Source organism: Tarenaya hassleriana, unplaced genomic scaffold (assembly GCF_000463585.1).
Source record: "Tarenaya hassleriana unplaced genomic scaffold, ASM46358v1 Cleome3, whole genome shotgun sequence".
In the NCBI taxonomy this organism is placed as follows: Eukaryota; Viridiplantae; Streptophyta; class Magnoliopsida; order Brassicales; family Cleomaceae; genus Tarenaya; species Tarenaya hassleriana.
Window position 1 is genome coordinate 4035570 of NW_010966177.1, and position 17422 is coordinate 4052991.

General features: G+C 41.1%; 5 protein-coding genes across 6 annotated transcripts in view; 3 read left to right on the plus strand and 2 right to left on the minus strand.

The window, feature by feature from the left end:
- LOC104819234 overlaps positions 1–3877 on the plus strand; it is a 9246-nt gene extending 5369 nt beyond the window's left edge. For both annotated transcript variants that reach the window (XM_010549214.2, XM_019203189.1), the window contains exons 4-10: positions 1–524; positions 607–797; positions 902–1049; positions 1363–1561; positions 1657–1923; positions 2031–2716; positions 2837–3877. In XM_010549214.2, the coding sequence (XP_010547516.1) occupies positions 1–524; positions 607–797; positions 902–1049; positions 1363–1561; positions 1657–1923; positions 2031–2716; positions 2837–3517 (2696 nt within the window). In that variant the 3' untranslated portion in view covers positions 3518–3877. The remainder of the gene's footprint in view (positions 525–606; positions 798–901; positions 1050–1362; positions 1562–1656; positions 1924–2030; positions 2717–2836) is intronic.
- Positions 3582–5438, minus strand: LOC104819233 (heat shock factor protein HSF24-like). Its single transcript, XM_010549213.1, has 2 exons — positions 4898–5438; positions 3582–4810 (listed from the first exon to the last, which is right to left on the minus strand). The coding sequence occupies exons 1-2, from the start codon at positions 5108–5110 to the stop codon at positions 4295–4297; spliced, it is 729 nt and encodes a 242-aa protein (XP_010547515.1). The 5' UTR covers positions 5111–5438; the 3' UTR covers positions 3582–4294.
- A 325-nt stretch (positions 5439–5763) lies between these two features.
- LOC104819235 (zeaxanthin epoxidase, chloroplastic-like) lies at positions 5764–9841 on the minus strand. The gene is made up of 16 exons (XM_010549215.1): positions 9183–9841; positions 8811–8973; positions 8641–8715; positions 8452–8552; positions 8218–8333; positions 7892–8103; positions 7608–7699; positions 7397–7511; positions 7196–7299; positions 7017–7062; positions 6863–6927; positions 6680–6766; positions 6526–6580; positions 6340–6428; positions 6123–6210; positions 5764–6008 (listed from the first exon to the last, which is right to left on the minus strand). The coding sequence occupies exons 1-16, from the start codon at positions 9677–9679 to the stop codon at positions 5916–5918; spliced, it is 1998 nt and encodes a 665-aa protein (XP_010547517.1). The 5' UTR covers positions 9680–9841; the 3' UTR covers positions 5764–5915.
- Positions 9842–11337: 1496 nt separating this feature from the next.
- On the plus strand, positions 11338–12343 carry LOC104819236 (transcription factor HEC1-like). The gene has a single exon (XM_010549216.1). The coding sequence runs from the start codon at positions 11442–11444 to the stop codon at positions 12162–12164; it is 723 nt and encodes a 240-aa protein (XP_010547518.1). The 5' UTR covers positions 11338–11441; the 3' UTR covers positions 12165–12343.
- A 210-nt stretch (positions 12344–12553) lies between these two features.
- Positions 12554–13455, plus strand: LOC104819237 (protein RALF-like 34). The gene has a single exon (XM_010549217.2). The coding sequence runs from the start codon at positions 12708–12710 to the stop codon at positions 13116–13118; it is 411 nt and encodes a 136-aa protein (XP_010547519.1). The 5' UTR covers positions 12554–12707; the 3' UTR covers positions 13119–13455.
- Positions 13456–17422: the final 3967 nt, after the last annotated feature.

Below are 17422 nucleotides of genomic sequence, written 5' to 3' on the forward strand. Positions count from 1 at the left end.
GCATTCCTGAGGTTTCTCGGGCAGATTCTGGTGGATACAGAAGATATCGGCGTCAGCGAGTAGAATTTAGAGTTCGTGAATCAAACCGGCCGTCTTTGGAGGAGAATGTACATGCCAATGGAAGGGCTCCACAAAACTCCACGAGAAATGGAGCTAGAAAGTTTGTTGTGTCCAACAAATCCCCAAAACAGACACTTGATCCAGATGGCTTAGGTTCTGGTTCAACTGCACCGCTGAAATCTGATGCTGGAAGCGGATCGGAGAATGGAAGTGGAAAAGATGCCTTCATCAGGAATCAGCAGATACCAAATCCTGGACAGACGAACCTTAAAAGGAACCTTTTATCTGAAGAGGACATCGATGCACCTTTGCAGAGCGGAATTGTGCGTGTTTTTGAGCAACCTGGGATTGAAGCTCCTAGTGATGATGATGATTTTATTGAGGTAAGATCAAAAAGGCAAATGCTTAATGATCGTCGTGAACAGAGAGAAAAAGAAAGCAAGGCGAAGTCTCAGGCAACCAAGGTTCTAATGCAATCTAGAGTTTGTACTTCTGTATTTATGATCTGCAATGAGAAGCTTTTACTTAGGTTTGAAAATTTTGCAGGCATCACGAAAATTGCACTCTGCTATGCAAAATACTGCAGCAGCTGACAGGTTCAGAAAAATCCCGTCTGTCAGTGGAACTGCAAACCCTAAGCAGTCTAATCCTGTGACCAACAAACAGCCCCTAGCTCCAATTGGCACTCCTGCCCTTAGAACTGATGCCCATGCTGATGCCAAATCCGGGACCAGCAAGTATTTTCCTTTCTCAGATCAATTCCACCTCGTGGAGTTTGGTTGCAAAGATATGTTTCTCCTTTCCCTTTGTATTTAACCAACTCTATTTCACATATTGTCAGGTCCAGTCAGGCGAGTGCTGCCCTTCCAGTTTTATCCAGGGGTGAACAGAATCCAGTCACAAGTTTTATATTTAATAACAAAAATAAGGTTCTGGATAATATTCAAACATCGGTGGGACCATGGGGTAACCCGCGAAGTGATCAGGTGGTGAGTAGTCTTTTGCTAGAATCGCTAATCAACTCACAATGCGGTGCATGGTAGTTGCAGACTTCTTGCTTGCTTTTCCCATGTCATTTCAAAATTTCCTTTTTAGCCAACATTCCACGCTTTCTTTCTATCTATTTCGAAGAGTGGGCTATTGAGAACATGAAGCTTTTACAGGGGATAGTTCCCGTGAGTATTTTTGAGTGGGAGAAAACAATTACTGCTAAGAAGTTTACATTTATTCTTCTCGTGTTCTACCGATCACAAGGTGGGGACACCTATGAATTATCTGAAGCTTAATTATTTTGACTTGTAGGTCATGGCCCTAACCCAGAGTCAGCTTGACGAGGCCATGAAACCCATATCGTTTGATTCGTGTGTTTCTGCCGAAGATTGTGCCAACTCAATTAGTGAGCCAAGTCCGTCATCAACATCAGTCTTGCTGAAGAACAATGCTTTTCCAACTGGCACAAACCCAATAAATTCATTGCTCGCTGGAGAGAAGATTCAATTTGGTGAGTTGATTGATGATTTCGAGTCCAACACCTAGATTGTCATGTTCTGGCGACTCTCCTTTGCATATAATGATGCAAAATTTGTTTCACTTCAGGTGCAGTTACATCTTCGTCTGTTCTCCCTCCTTCTGGTCGTACTGAGAATGATTGCTCCTTATTTTTGGAGAAGGATAAGCACCTAAATCCATCGTCTGGTCACATGGAAGTTTGTGAAGCGGAAGCGGAAGCGGCTGCTTCAGCAATAGCTGTTGCGGCCATAACTAGTGAAGAAGTTGTTGGGAATACAATGGGTCCTGGTTCTGTCTCAGATGTTGAGACCAAAATTTTTGGTGGGGCCGAGTTAGATGGTGCAGCGGGAAATGGTAGTTTGTTCTGTTCTGGTGTTTTTTGGTGAATTTCATTCAGTGTCTTTCAAGCTTATGCCCAAACGGTTTCTTGCTGTATAATAACACTCTATTGGCTTTTACAGGAGAGCCGCCTAGTCAATTGAAGGCCGAAGAGTCTCTAAGTGTCTCTCTTCCTGCAGATCTTTCTGTGGACACTCCTTCAATCTCCCTGTGGCCACCATTATTACCTAGTCCACACAACTCCTCAAATCAAATGATTGGTCATTTTCCTCCTGGCCCTCCTCATTACCCTTTCTATGATATGAATCCCATGTTACGGGGCCCTATCTTTGCTTTTGGTCCACACGATGAGTCAGGATCGAGCCAATCACAGTCCCAGATAGGTACGGGAGCAGTTTCAGGTCCACCTGTGATGTGGCAGCAGGGTCATTCCAGTGTAGATTCGTTCTATGCTCCTCCTGCTGGGTTTACTGGTCCTTTCCTCACCCCACCTGGTGGGATTCATGGCGTTCAGACCCCTCCGCACATGTTCGTCTATAACCAGTTCGCCCCAGTTGGTCAGTTTGGACAAGTTGGCTTGAGTTTCATGGGTACAACTTACATCCCATCTGGAAAGCAACCAGATTGGAAGCACAACCCGGTATCTTCTGCTCCGGTTGCGGGAGAAAGTGATGCAAAAAATTCAAATGTGGCCTCCATGCAGCGTAATCCTACAGTTGTACCGGCATCTGTTCAGCATCTCTCTCCTGGCTCATCTCTGCTCCGTATGCCATCTCCTCTCGCCATGTTTGATGTCTCCCCTTTCCAGGTATACATCATCATCATCTATTAGCCAAGCATGAGCCTAAAACTGCAATGCATCATCTTAAAATGGCAGAAGTCTCGATGAGATTAAAAGGCCTTAATCATTTGATTGTTTCTGATTCAGTCTTCTCAGGAGTTACCCATTCAAGCTCAGTGGCCTCACATGCCCGGCCCGGCTCTCCAACAAACACCCCCGTCAATGTCACTCCAGCAACAGCAGCAAGCAGAAGGCCCAAATATTCCTTCTCAGTATAACAACTTGGTGATTCCAAATCAACCGGTGGCTCCGAACCGATACCACAACTCCCAGACCTCTGCCATCTCAGATTCCACAGTCTCTCAGTTACCAGATGAACTGGGTTTTGCGGAAACAGCAAACTCTTACCGTTCCAGTGGTCCACCACCACTGCCGAAGGGGACCGAGGCCAACAAACCCAGCAGCAGCAACCCAAGTGGTGGTTCTGGCTTCAGGCCACCGTCACGGTCCTCTCAGCAGAAGAACTCGTCTTCTCAGCATTTCGGTGGCTCATCCTCTGGTTACAACAACCACCAGCGTGGTGGTTCTCAGAGGGGTAATAACGACAATGGCTCGGGGAAAGAATGGCCTCACCACCACCATCACCATCACCACCACCACCGGAGATCAGGCTTCCATGGTAGAAACCAATCCGTGGATGGAGAGAAAGGTTTCTCCAATGCGAAGGTGAAGCAGATATACGTGGCTAAACAGACCGTTAGCAGCTCTGTCTCGGTCTCCAACACTACAGCTGCAACCACTGCTACAACTGCCACAGCCTCATCCTGAACTGATGACAAAAATACTGTTCATCATCATCATCCAGATCTTTGAAAAGAAAAAGCCCCAGGTGTGTTATGATTATCTTTTTTTTTACAGTATCCACTCCAATAAACAGGGACTTTGCTGCGGGAGATGTGGATTCAGGACTTTTAATATAATTTTTTGGCCCAGGGTGTTGTAGCCATAAGTTATTAGCTTTCCCTTATTCGAATTTTTTGCTCGTAGGTTATGGGATTTTATATTTTGTTAGATTGTCTTGGTGATCAAGAAGATCACTCATCTTTATTTTGGGTTTTTTTCCTTCTGGATTGGTTGTATTGATGAGATTTGTGATGATTTGTCATCTTGGTCTATGTTCCAATGCTACGACCATTGCTTCTTCTTCCCTTGACCGTGGACAATGGACATGTTTTTAATCACTTGAAAGACTTTGGTCTTGGAAAGAAAAAGATGGAACTGCGGGAGAGAGATGAGATCCATTGGTAGCTTTGTAATTTGCCTTTTTGACTTTCTCAAATGTTTGGTTGTCATATATTGACCATTTTCTTGACCCCAACCTACATTGATTACATTTAAGAAATATAATCCTTTGTTTTCTGTAAAAGAAAAACACTGCAAGCCGAGGAAAATTCTCGTGTATGTGCGCGCATCTTCCTTACCATGGACCGCTCTTACGTGTCGACTGATGAGAAGTCATCTCAGTTACAAACTCGGCTACTGTCCAACAACGGCGCTTGAAATTCCTTTGTTCTCAACGCGTGTGTGGGACCCAGAATATTTTCGTCACGACCCCTCTTTCAAACGCACCCCGAATATTTTCAACTCTCCACCTAAACCCTCGTCGTTGTCGCTTAACTTTTGGTCGTCATCATTCCCAACGCCACGGTCGCCGGCGATTCTCCGCCGTAAGATCTGATCAATCTGGTCCAACCCCACTTCCATATACTCCGACAAGAAAGCGGCTAACTCATCGCACTGCTTCTTCGCCAATGCGAGCTCCGAGCTCAGAATCTCGTTGCTTTGACGGAGCTTCTCGTTTTCGCCGTAAAGATCAGCCATTTTTGTCGATACAGATTCGGGGTTCTTCATATCAGGGAACGAAGTCGACGTTGAACCCAGTTCGTCGCCGGAGTTCGACTGCGAAGATTGCTCCGGGGCGGTTCCGGCAGATTTTACGGCCGCGGAAATGACCGGAGACGCCGGCTTGCGGCGCCAGATCTCAGAGAGAAGCTCCTTCTGCCCTCGCCGGAAATTCTTGTTGGCGAACTCCCATTTGTCCGGAACAACCTTCCGAAATCCCTGCAAGAGGTTCCCGATTTTCAACATCAGAAGCTAAATTCAGAGGAGAGGAAAAGGAAGGATTCTGTCATGGATTGGATTACATACGTAAGTGTTGAGTTGGCGAACGAAGCTGGCGAAGTTGTTGTGCTTGAAAAAACATGGAAGCAGATCGCGAGCGAAGTCTGCAATCTTCCAGACGACGAAAGCCGTACCGTCTTGGTTCCAAGAGACAACATCGTCGGTGGTCGGATCATCCACCAGTTGGTACGTCTTCGTCAGGAATGGAGCCGGGACCGACCGCTGCCCCACCGCCGCCATGTATTTTCCCGATTTACCCCTCTCTGGTCCTCTTAATCTCAGAAAAAAACCCCCAACCACCAAACCGACCAAACAAAAAAGATCACGGCTTTACACGAATCCAACGTTAATTCAACGAGAATACGAAGACCCGAGTGCTAAAATCACGAACAAGGATCGGATCTTTGATTCCTATATCAACGGCTTTATGAAATTTATAACAGGAGAAGTGAGATGAACTCGAGTGGAAAGCGACGTGGCTTCTAGAAAGTTCTTCCTCTCTTTGCAAATCAAATTTTTCTTATTTTTGTAAGCATTCTAATTAAATGATTTGACGTTTCTTAAGGGTTTTAAGGTAACATTATTTATTAATTTTATTCTTGGGGGAAAATGACCTAAACTATCTCACAACATGATAATATATTTCTTTATTTTCATAAAATGCCTGCTAGTATCTTTATTTCTCTCTTTAATTTAGTCGGAAATTTCCTGAACCGATCATATTACAAAACCACCTATCCCGGTTCTATACCGTATTATTTCCCCGAATAAATTCCCATGCACGCTTTACGTACGTTGTCTGAGTCGGTGGACCTTTTTAAAAAAAAAACAGATTTCAAAATCCATATATTACATCAAACCAAACCGAGTTTATCGGACTTTTGAAAATCGGAGAGATGAAAATTACGTGTTGTCGACGATTCTCTATTCTTTTCTTTTGCATTCAAATTGTCACATTAGAAGACAATAACTATACACATTTTTTGTAATGGAGAGAATTGTGAATAAAATAAATCCGATTCCGACCGACCAATAATGTCACTTTTTACGCTGCCTGAAGTAATTTACTGCTACTCTCCCTGTCGTCTCTACGCGTCATCTTTGGTGTTTTCCTGATCACCTTCACCCGAAACGCAGCCTGCACAAACCGGGAAAAACCAAACCAGAAAACGAAATTATCGGTTAGATATGCGGAAAACCAAACCGGGCTTGTATTAAATCAGTTTGCATGCTTAACAGTATCTGTCTTTACCTTCTTATCGGAACCGAGCTCGATTATGTCCGACGGCCGAAACCGTGCTGGGAAATTTGGTGTCACCCTGTATCTCCTCCCCTCGTTACTGCAAAGACAATAATCAATGCTTTTCAGATATTTCACACAACCGGTTACGAGATTTTGGATCACGGGTATCGTGAAAAATAGGGAATTTTGCTCAAAACGTGTCTTTATCTATAATCCTCGGGCTTACTCGGTGATATATGTGCCGTATTCACTCCGAAGATCCATCACGAAGAAAGCTCCGTCCTTGTAGATAATACGGGCATGTACCTTTGAAACCTAAAGCAACGATATGTGAACCATGATTCAAGTTACAGTTCAAATGGTCTGAAGCGTCTCCAGTTACAGATAGATAAAGTTCATACTATAAAGTTACCTGAGAAGATGGAATCTCAATGCGCATTCCAGGGAAATCCTCGTCGGGTTCGCTCCTGAAATCAGAATATAACGTCAAAAGCAGTTCAAAATTCCAAACTTGCATCAACAGCCAGATGAGTTAGCTGTAAATTGTTCAGAAAGTCAATATATACCCGATGATGCAAGGTTGGTCCTCGTCTTTGTCTAGACGTACGGTTTCCGAGACGATACTGTCATTTCCATAAGGAATCAGATACCAACTGCAAAATAACGAGATAAAAAAAATGCGGGTTTGAGTTAGTATGAACAAATAATACAAAAAGTTGATAATTTGACTCTCATTTTGTAACACATACTCCCCGATCACAGTACGTTCAAGGGCATCGTTGTCCTGAAACCATCTCTGAAGTTGGTCATCGGCCTTCAAACAGAGATTTTAGATATCCATATCAAACATCAGTCCTGTAATAATAATTATTGATGAAGGAAAGAACGGGAAATGCAAATTACTTTGTCTGAAAGTCTGCAACAAGGTAACCTTCCTTCGAGTTTGGAGCTGCAGAAGTGTATATAGAATCTGGGTTAGGTTGGGTTTGATCCAAATATCTAAACAGTTCCAGGGTCCCTCTAGACGATTTCAGACAGATAGAATAAACGATAATATCGACAATGAAACATGAAGATCTGACCTGTTACCTCCGAGGACCCAATTGAGCATCAAAGGCATTGCCACGTCGATAAAGAATCTCCCACCAACTGTTCCCGGGTGTGGTATTCTTAACATCGTCAAGAACTTCAAAAAAAAGACGTGAAAATTCCCTGTTGAGATCATACAAGACACGGAAAACGATTTTCATCTGTACCCATCTTAGACGATACACAATACTCACAGAAAGCGGACCAAGACCCACGCCCAAGTATCCTTTGTAGGTGGACGCCATAATAGCAGCCATTCTCGCCATCCCGTGTATAATGGCAACCCTAAGTTTCCTTGCTTCCTCATAACTAACAAACCCCAACAAAAGGAAGAAACATCATAATGATTCATAGGCTTCCTTATATCGACATCTTTCTTTTAAGAGAGAATATTAGAACCCCCACCTTCTTAAAGAGGAGACGATATCTATAGGTTTATCGGTTTCCACACTACGCCTCCATGCATGTTCAAGCTCCCAAGCTAATTGGTAACTATCCTGCAAGAATAAAGCAAACTTGTTCAGTTAGAACATTCTTCTTCAGGCCAGATCAAAAGAACTAAAACCCTCAATATCGTTCCGAGATCTTTTATTGAAATGCTCATTCAAGACATCATATCCATAGTTAGCGCACTCATCATAGTACGAAGCTCCAGCTCCGTATCAAGTTCACAACTTTGATAATGATACCTCAATGGCCATGCATCCACCTTGACCCATGTTTGGCTGCATTGCATGGATAGAGTCTCCGAGTAACGTAACACGCCCTTTCCCCCATGTAAAACTAGGAGTTCTATCATATATGTCCCTTCTAAGAATCGCGTCCTCCTCTGTGGCATGCAACAAATCTATCACGTTATCGCACCAACCTTGAAATATCTCGAGCAGTCTTTTCTTTCTACCTGTAACAGTAAGTAAAACACATGGACCAAATAAAGAAACATGAGCTTATTCCATTCATATTTGATGAAAACCACACACGGATTTAAAAAAGTCTTAAGAATCTAGAAAAATACCATCGGGAGCATCACGACCGCCGGCTGGCTCCTCATGAAATGCATACCATTGCATCTTTCCGCCTCCGACGTCTGAAGAAACAAAGTATTGCTTGTGTCCCAAGAAAACCCGGTAACTTCACGGAGGGAGGGAACAGTTCCAAATACCAATATCAGAAAGGGGAAAACATAACACGGTCTCGAAAATAGACAAGAGACACAAGAGGTACTTTGAATCCAATGACTACTACATACCCAACGGACTCGATGTCAGCTGGTACAAAATCTGCAATGCCGGTATAGCAAGTGTAACCTGAATATGTAGCTTCCTCATGACCAAACAATTGACTCCTCACCTGGAAACAGCAAAGTCGAAACCTTAACCATATGTTTTTTTGATAAAGCTACTATCTATCCATATCATCGACTTCACAAAAGACATACTTTTGACCATATACCGTCTGCACCGACAAGAAGATCACCTTGGTAGCACTCACCATTCTCAAGCACCACAGTGACCTAGATATAGAAACCATACAGCTGAGTTTGAAAACTTTCTTAAGCGCAGACAGAACCAGCTAACCCAAATTGGTAGTGTCTTAAATATTTGATACCTTATCCTCGGATTCCGAAAAACTAACAACGTTACTCTCGTTTTGAATCACATCTTCTCCAACGGCACGAGCTAGGATCTGCTGCAGAGTCATCCGGCTAATAACTCGTGTGACCGGGAGCCCCCTTTCCGCTGCAGGCGTGAAGGTATCAAACTTGACGTACCTGTTTGATTTACAGACATGGACCATTTGACTGTAACTAAAATGCTTTTCTTAGAAGACAAAACCAGAAACATAAAATTCTCCTCCGCTGATTCAATTAGTACATCGATTACAGAAAACAAGGGATCTAAGCAACAGTTCCGGAAATTTTCAAGAAACTGGTCGCCCAATTAATCAATATTCTCCACAAATAGGAAGGAAAGAGCTTACCAAGAACCGGAAACACCGTCGACGAGACCGTTGATCCGATCACCAGTGATACAACCAGCCTCCATAACTTCTTCGGCGACACCCATATCAATCGCTTCCAAAGCAGCTAAGGCATTGCTCTGTATCTGAATCGGACCTCTGTACTGCCCTTCTCCTCTAATGGCGCTCAAATCCTTCTCGAACACCGCCACGTCAAACCCTTTCCTCTTCGCCGCCAACGCAAACACTAAACCCCCGATTCCGCCGCCGGCGACGAGAACCCTCAGTTTTTCCTTCTCCGCCGCAGTCTCCCGCCTCTCCTCCTCCACCGCCGCCGTCGCCTTGACTCCCACCACTCTCCGGCGACTCATCACGCTTGATTTCCCCCTCACCTTTCCCATAAACGACGGCAAGTCCAAGAAGAAGTGCTTATCGGCAGGACTAAGCAGATGGGTCCTCGAAAAATCGAGTTTTGATAGAGAGGGATTCACGGGAGAGCAAAACAGAGTAGAACCCATCTCGTATTTCCCGGCGAAAAGATCAGAATCCGATGAATCAAATGGAAAAATCAAGTGGGTGGGAAAGAATGCTCTCTATCTGAGCCCCGAGAGTGCGCTTGACTCGACACGCGAGGAGAGATATGGGGTCGGAGGAAAATCTAGGAAGGAGAAGAGAGGACCAATCATGGAGAAGGAGAAGCCATGTGGCATCACCACCATGTCACACTTAGTGCGAAAACAAATATCACGACAGGAGTTGACACCTCGTCTGGTCCTTCTCTCTCAGCCATTAGAAATTCCTTATATTTTCTTAATTACTGCATTTTTTTTTAATATCTTCAATCTGAGAGTGTGACGTTCTAAGCAGAACCTTGATTTTTATCGACGTTTTGTTTAGAGGCCACCATTTTTCTGGTCTCTAAAACAAATTAAGCGCATGAAGGGGAAAAGTCTTGTTTTTTTTTTTTCTAAACGCATGACCAAATATTATTTATATATATATATATATATGTATATAGGTGTCCGAACAACCACAGAAAAATGCTATTAAATGGACACGTGGTGGAGATCCAGTGGTGGTGCGCTTGTGGTTATGGACCACTAAATGGGTCTGTGTTTCTTCTATTCTCGGATTTGGGCTGATATTCCCCCATCGGATACTTTAGGCCCATATTTCGCAATTGGCGTTTTCTTGTAGATAAATGGGCCATTGAAATATGGTCCGTTTCGAATTCTTTTAGGCCCATTTGTATAGGATGCCATAGGTGTAAGATTAGGGTATGCATGCAATATTACGACTCTTTGTAACATTAGTACACCTTGTGTATTATATATGAACAATATTTTTTTTTTGTAATCATATATGAACAATATTCACTTTCAATAAATGAAAATCAGTGATTATTGTTCGGATTCGACTAAGAGCAAAGTACGTTTTATATTCACTTTGGAAATATCCATGTGGGCCCGGGTGAAGGTGCACCGCAAAAAATAAATGATTACATTTAACATTGCGCAAGGGACAGGGTGGGCTGGGGAAGAAAATGGTCAAAATTCAAATAATGCCCAAAAAAAAAACTTGAAAGGGTAGATAAAAAGTATCTATATCTTCTCCCAACATCTATATATATATATATGCCCATTTTTTAAAAAGCATTTATCGGATTATTAATCCAACCATTTGCTTCACCTTTATATATACTATATATAATAAAGTTACGTTCTCCTGTCATTGGTGTCAACCATAAGTTATACTTATATTTTTCTAGCTTTGTTAATTGATTATTTGGTGCTACGTACCTGAAGTGTTAAACAAGCGTCGATACTGACAGAGACAAATCATTTATCAAAATCTATCGTTGTTCCTAGCAACTTAACTAAAGTTCCAACCCAAACTTGGGTGGTCCAATGGTGAGAGAACATGCAAAGCATGCTTTCACCCTGGGTTCAAATCCAAGCGTGGGGAGGGGCATTCACATGGACTTTCTGGGTCTTTGGAAGATGTAGTCGGGTCAAAGTTCCGGTGAACTTCCGAATTATCAAAAAAAAAAAAAAACTTAACTAAAGTTCCAAGAAATGGCATTCTCATAACGAGAGGCCAAAAACAATAATACAAGGTGCACGAACTCTGTCCTGTCACAAAGAACGTGAGAATTTATCCAGGGAAAAAATATATATATTCTTACGAGATTGAATATTTATTATTATTATTGGGGAAAAAAACTGTTTTTGATTTATATTATTAATAGAAATTGGGTGTTAGCGGAAACAACAAGCATTAATGATGGTTGGGATGATGCAGCAGATGGAGAAGCTCCCCGATTTCTGTAGCCCTAACTCTAGCTTCCCCTCCGACCAGACCAACCACCTCATGCTTTCCAACTCCAATGCACACCAATTATTCCTCAACCCCATCCAGATCCAACCCGGTTTCAGATACGGGTCCGGGTTGCTAACCGCTCCCTCCCCCCTCTCGGAGTTCTCTCCCAACGAGTACCCATCAATGTTGATCGACAAAAGATGCTCAGATTGTAACAACAACAACAACAGAAACAGAAACATGGCTGCAATGAGGGAGATGATCTTCAGGATTGCGGTGATGCAACCGATAAACATTGACCCTGAATCGATAAAGCCACCAAAGAGGAGGAACATGAGGACCTCCAAGGGTCCCCAAAGCGTCGTGGCTCGGCAGCGGAGGGAAAGGATAGGCGAGAGGATTCGTATTCTGCAGCGGCTGGTGCCGGGTGGGACGAAGATGGACACGGCCTCTATGCTTGACGAAGCCATCCATTACGTTAAGTTCTTGAAGAAGCAGGTGCTGTCGCTGGAGGAGCAGGCAGTGGCCAATGGCGGTGGACTTGGAGGAAGAACGGTTGTTACCGGCGGTGGCATGTCGGCGGCTCCGGTGGTGGGTATCGCCGGGTTTGGTGGTGGGACGATGATGAAGGGTTGTGGGGCAATGGGTTCTTATCAGATGGTGGGCAAATTCACATATACTTAGATGATTGACACTTCACTTGCCTTTTTTTTTTTCTTCTCATTTTCGTGCTTCAAACATGTTTGTGATGGTTAGTTCCAATCCAACTCCGACTACGTAATTTATCTCAGGTAAATTAAAAGGGGGGAAGGGAGCGGATAATCAATTCAATGAGTCGTGGCCCGTTAAGCCCGTTTTCATCATACGATGAGGCCCATTAAAAACTTTCAATCTCATTAGAGGAAACCCAAGGCCTAAATGTACTAATAGATATGCGAGCCTTAATATATCAAACAAATAGAGGCCCATTAATGCTGTAATGATCGAACGGCTTAAAACGCATCAATATTCATTTCTTAGGGTACACCGCACCGCAGCAGATGACCGATTACAAAAAAAAAACCCTCACGAAACTCGAAGATGGCCATAAATGGCGCATTGATTGAAACCAAAGGTACTACAGTCACACTCCACAGCATAGCTGTACCCCAATCACCTCTTCACATGTGACTCTCCTTTCTTCTTTTATCTTCCCCTCCGTCCTTGTGCGTCCTCAGTTGTTCCGCCATGGCAGCTCAATCTCAGAAGCTTCTCTTCGTCTCTCTCCTTCTTTCTCTCACCCTCGCTTCCCTCCCCGGATCTGAATCGTTCTCCGAGAGTCCTTCCCTGGTACTCCTCGGCGATGGGCTCGACTGGCCGATCTCGTACGGGGATATTCTCGGTGTCGGCGGGGAAGATGACTTCGACAGAGACGGCACCGACGCGGACGCGGCGGAAGAAGACGGCGGTGGAGATCGGCGGTCGCTGTTCTGGCGGCGACGGAGGTACTACATCTCGTACGGTGCATTGTCGGCGAATCGGATCCCGTGCCCTCCCAGATCTGGGAGATCTTACTACACCCACAACTGTTACAGAGCCAGAGGCCCGGTCCATCCGTACAGCCGGGGCTGTTCCATGATCACCAGGTGCAGGAGATGAAGACGAGGGCGAGGACGGTGAAGAAGGAGGCCATTTTCGTAAATTTGTAACTTTGCTTTTTTCTCGTTGTAGTAAAGTGTGTTGTTGGTCGTGATTTCAAGTGTGTTGATTTTGCTAATGCCGGGGATTATCGGCCGTGGGCTGTCGTATGGGTCGAATTGGTGAATAACGTGGGGGGTGGAGGGTGTTTTGGTAATTTTATTAGAATCACGGTCTCTTGGCTTTGTCATGTTGTGTCGGTTGTCCCCCTCCCCCATATGACGGCTTCGTCTAAATTATTTCGTCCTGTCATGTTGTTTTTGGCCATGGACTGTGATTGGAATTTAGATCCGAATCACATGGCATGTCTTTTTCAGCCCCTCGCCTGTGGGCTTAGCTTCTAGCATTAGACCATCCAATATGGGCTGGCATGGAAATTGATATAAAATTGCACCATAATACGAACGATATGCGAATATCTCGTGGAAAAAAGAAACCTGGCCCAAACACTTTTGTTGGGCTTCTTCCCTTGAGTTGCTATTATCGTCACGTGGATCCGAAAAAATCTAAAAATAGGGGCAGTCAAACGACGGCGTTTTACAGGGAAAATTCAAAACAAAGATATGAAAAAGTTGTGTATAATTGAGAATATGCCCATTGGCCTAACTTCTTTATCCTGAAGAGAAAGGCACGCTTTACACTCGAAGTGCATGAATCGTTAGGCGGCTTATTTGGATTAGGGATGTCAAAACGAGCCGAGCTCGCGAGCCGGCTCGAGGTTGGCTCCTTTTTTACCGAGCCGAGCCAAGAATATCTGAACCCAAATAAAAATGGGCTGAGTGAGCCAGCTCACCACGAGCCGAGCCCAAACGAGCTAGCTCGGCTGGTTCGCGAGCTGGCTCGGGAGCTGGAGTCAAAAATAAATTTTATGTTGAAACTTGAAAGTGTTGATATTGTTGGTATGATATTTTGATTTGGAAATAATTTTTTATGTATAGATTCGGATCTGAAGATGGTTTTTTGTACATGGATTAAGATCTAATGTATATGGATGGATTAAGATTTGAAAATGGTTTTTTGTACATGGATGGATTATGATTTTATCTATTTGAAAATGATTTTTTGTATATGGATTGTGATTGTGAATATAAGTATGATTTGGATGTATTGGTATGTTCTTTTTATGTTGATATATCATTTGGATATGATTTTATATAATTTGATATGATGTTTTTTAGGTATTTAGAAAAATATGAGCCGGCTCGGGAGCCGGCTCGCGAGCTAAGCGACTTGGGCTGAGCCAGAAATTTTCTGGCCCAAATAAAAATGGGCTTAACGAGCTGGGCTGAAAATGAGCTGGCTCGAAACGAGCTGGTCCGAGCTGGTCCGAGCCGGCTCGTTTGACATCCCTAATTTGGATGTCCTAAAAATTAATCGTCTCACGTCACGTGTAATGTTTTGGGCTTTTCCCCTTTGTATTCTTGTTTGTACAATGTTTTGATTTGACGTCGGCCTTCCCACTTCAAAAGGGGCACTCCAAGTTCTCTGCCATTAAAGAACATACCAAATGTAAACCACTTCGAAAGGGGCTTATTTGGAATTTATTTTTGTTGTTGTTATTATTTGTTACATTCATTTGTGATAAACTGTCTTTCATTTTTTAAAAAAATTATATCACGTTATCGGAAACAGGACATATTAAAAATGGAATGGACCGGCCGCCACGGTCAAGCAAGTTGCCGTGTAATATGTATATAGTGATACTATATAATAATATTTACATCTCGAATTCAAACTTTAAATTAAAAAAAAGGGTATATTTCAAATCATATAGTTAATCTCTAAATTTGATATTAGTCTAAAATTTAGTTAAAAACATTCAGTTATCCAAACAAAAATAATGAGTGATATATAAAATAGTTGATTGGAATTGTTGTCGGATAAAGTCCTTTTTTTTATGCTTTCCTTGGAGGATCAGTTCATGTTGCGTGACTATTGGAAACTGGTAATAAATAAAATACGCTCGCATCGCATGTGCCTATTTTATCGTATTTGGGGCTATAATTCCGTAACCAATGGAACGGTATCAACATCGATATATATCTCATATTTGCCAAAATATATAATTTATACATTGTATCTATATATATATTTTTTACAAAAATATAGAATGATAACAGTATATTGCATAATTCATGTGTGTGCCGATGTGTTTATCCAAATCAAACGATTCAACATTTTACGATATGTTACTAGAGAATTAGCTTTTTGGGATTGAAAATATAAAAGAAAGGGTTACAACTTATAACATAGATCCCAATACAGGAAAGTGTTTTCGATTGGAGAAGGTGCGATTCTTGAATTGGCCAACAAACATGACGACAACTTACAATATATATATATATTAATATATTAATAGGCGGACCTAAATTTATTATTCAAATCCAAATTCGGATATTAGGATACTCGTATTGTTCAAATCCAAATCCAAATTTTTTAATACCCATGAATCCGAATTCAAATCTGGATAATATAATTTTTAAAACCGGACATTCGCGGTTACCTGATTAGTATGATTATAAATAGTTTATATAATATTTTTATAAAATATAATTATTTTAGGTTAAATAATTTTATATTTTTTAATATTATCTAAAAAATTAAATTTATTATTATTTATCTCTTATTATCTTTTTTATATAGATTTTTATCGTAATTCATCCATTTTTATAAATTTATCTTCACTTTTTTAAAATTTTATATATAAATATTGTTATTTTTTTCTTAAATAAATCCGAATTCGGATAACCGTGAGTATCAAAACATTATTTTGGATACTCGTACTTCAGATACTCATAAATCCAAATCTCGGATATAAATCTTATAATTAAATATCTGAATCTCTTGGATGTAAATCAAATATTCCGATTGTTTTAGGTATCCGACCTATGAACACCCTAGTGTATAATGTGTTCACTTGTCTCCATATAATTAATTGCTCCCTCTATTTTTATTAGTTATCATTTAACAGAATATTTGTTGAATTTTAATAGACGTAGTTTTAGAATTTTTAGGTGATTTTAAGAAATTTTTTAATTTTATTTTTAATTAAAAATTAGTAATTATTGAGAATATGTTTTGATGAGGTGATATGTGATTTTTTTAATATTTTTTAAAACACTGTAAAAAAAATCTAAAAAAGATATGTATTATGAAGGGCATGGAGTAAAAAAAACCATTTCTTCATAAATTTTATTAAATTATAAATACTATTGATAAATGCCTCAGATAAAATGAAGTTTATTCATTTAAAATCACACATATATATTATTATTATTACCCTGTATAAAAATAGTTTTGGATCCGTCGATATATATATATATATATAATGGTCATAAAATATTCACCCTTACAAGTTAGAAGTTCCTAATACAGTAATCCACACTGATTAAACAATTAAGAAGAATGATAAATGGGACTGTTACGATTTACCAGCAGCACCACAGTCATTTGGTGTCCCATGAGATTGCCATTGCATCATGATGATTGCCATTTTTTTTACAATAATTAAACGATTGAAATTATATACCGACATATATATATATATATATCCAACTATCCAAGTTTATTTTCGTTGACTGACCGGAAATTTACTTTTAGATAAAAGGCACACGTGTAGATGATATTCCTTTATACATGTTTTTTTTTATATTATATATATATATATATGTATATGTATACATTGTTGGAATATAATTTCAAGATAGAATACGGTTCTCATTGATAAAATACGAATCGGTATAAGTTTAACTGTGATTTTATTTGATTACGATGTTTCAACGCCTACCAATCTATCTGTTCCGGAATTTCCCCATCTGGTCAGAAGATGAACATTCCATTTAAAGCCCACAAAAGCGTCTCACGCAGAAATGCATGATCGAGAGGTTAATTATATATATCTTGAACCTGTATAAAACTATATATTTTGTAGTCAATTTAAAATAAATTGCACAGAAAATGTTACATTTTACACTAAAAATGACAAGCATACCCAAATAAATAACCGAGAGATATAACTTACCATAATATGACATTGTTTTCTATTATGATATATAATACAAATAACATGGGCACGCTTAGATGGATGACTACGCAAACAGTGACAGCGTGGACTACGTGGATACTAAGAGTGGTATATGCCAAGAGGATCCCATCGCTTTTCGCTTCAAATTATATATATATATATAAAATCAGAGAAGATGGCATAAGGCAGTGGCAAGAAAAGAATATCGTCTGGCCAACCTTGGATCTCAAACTTCTGTTTT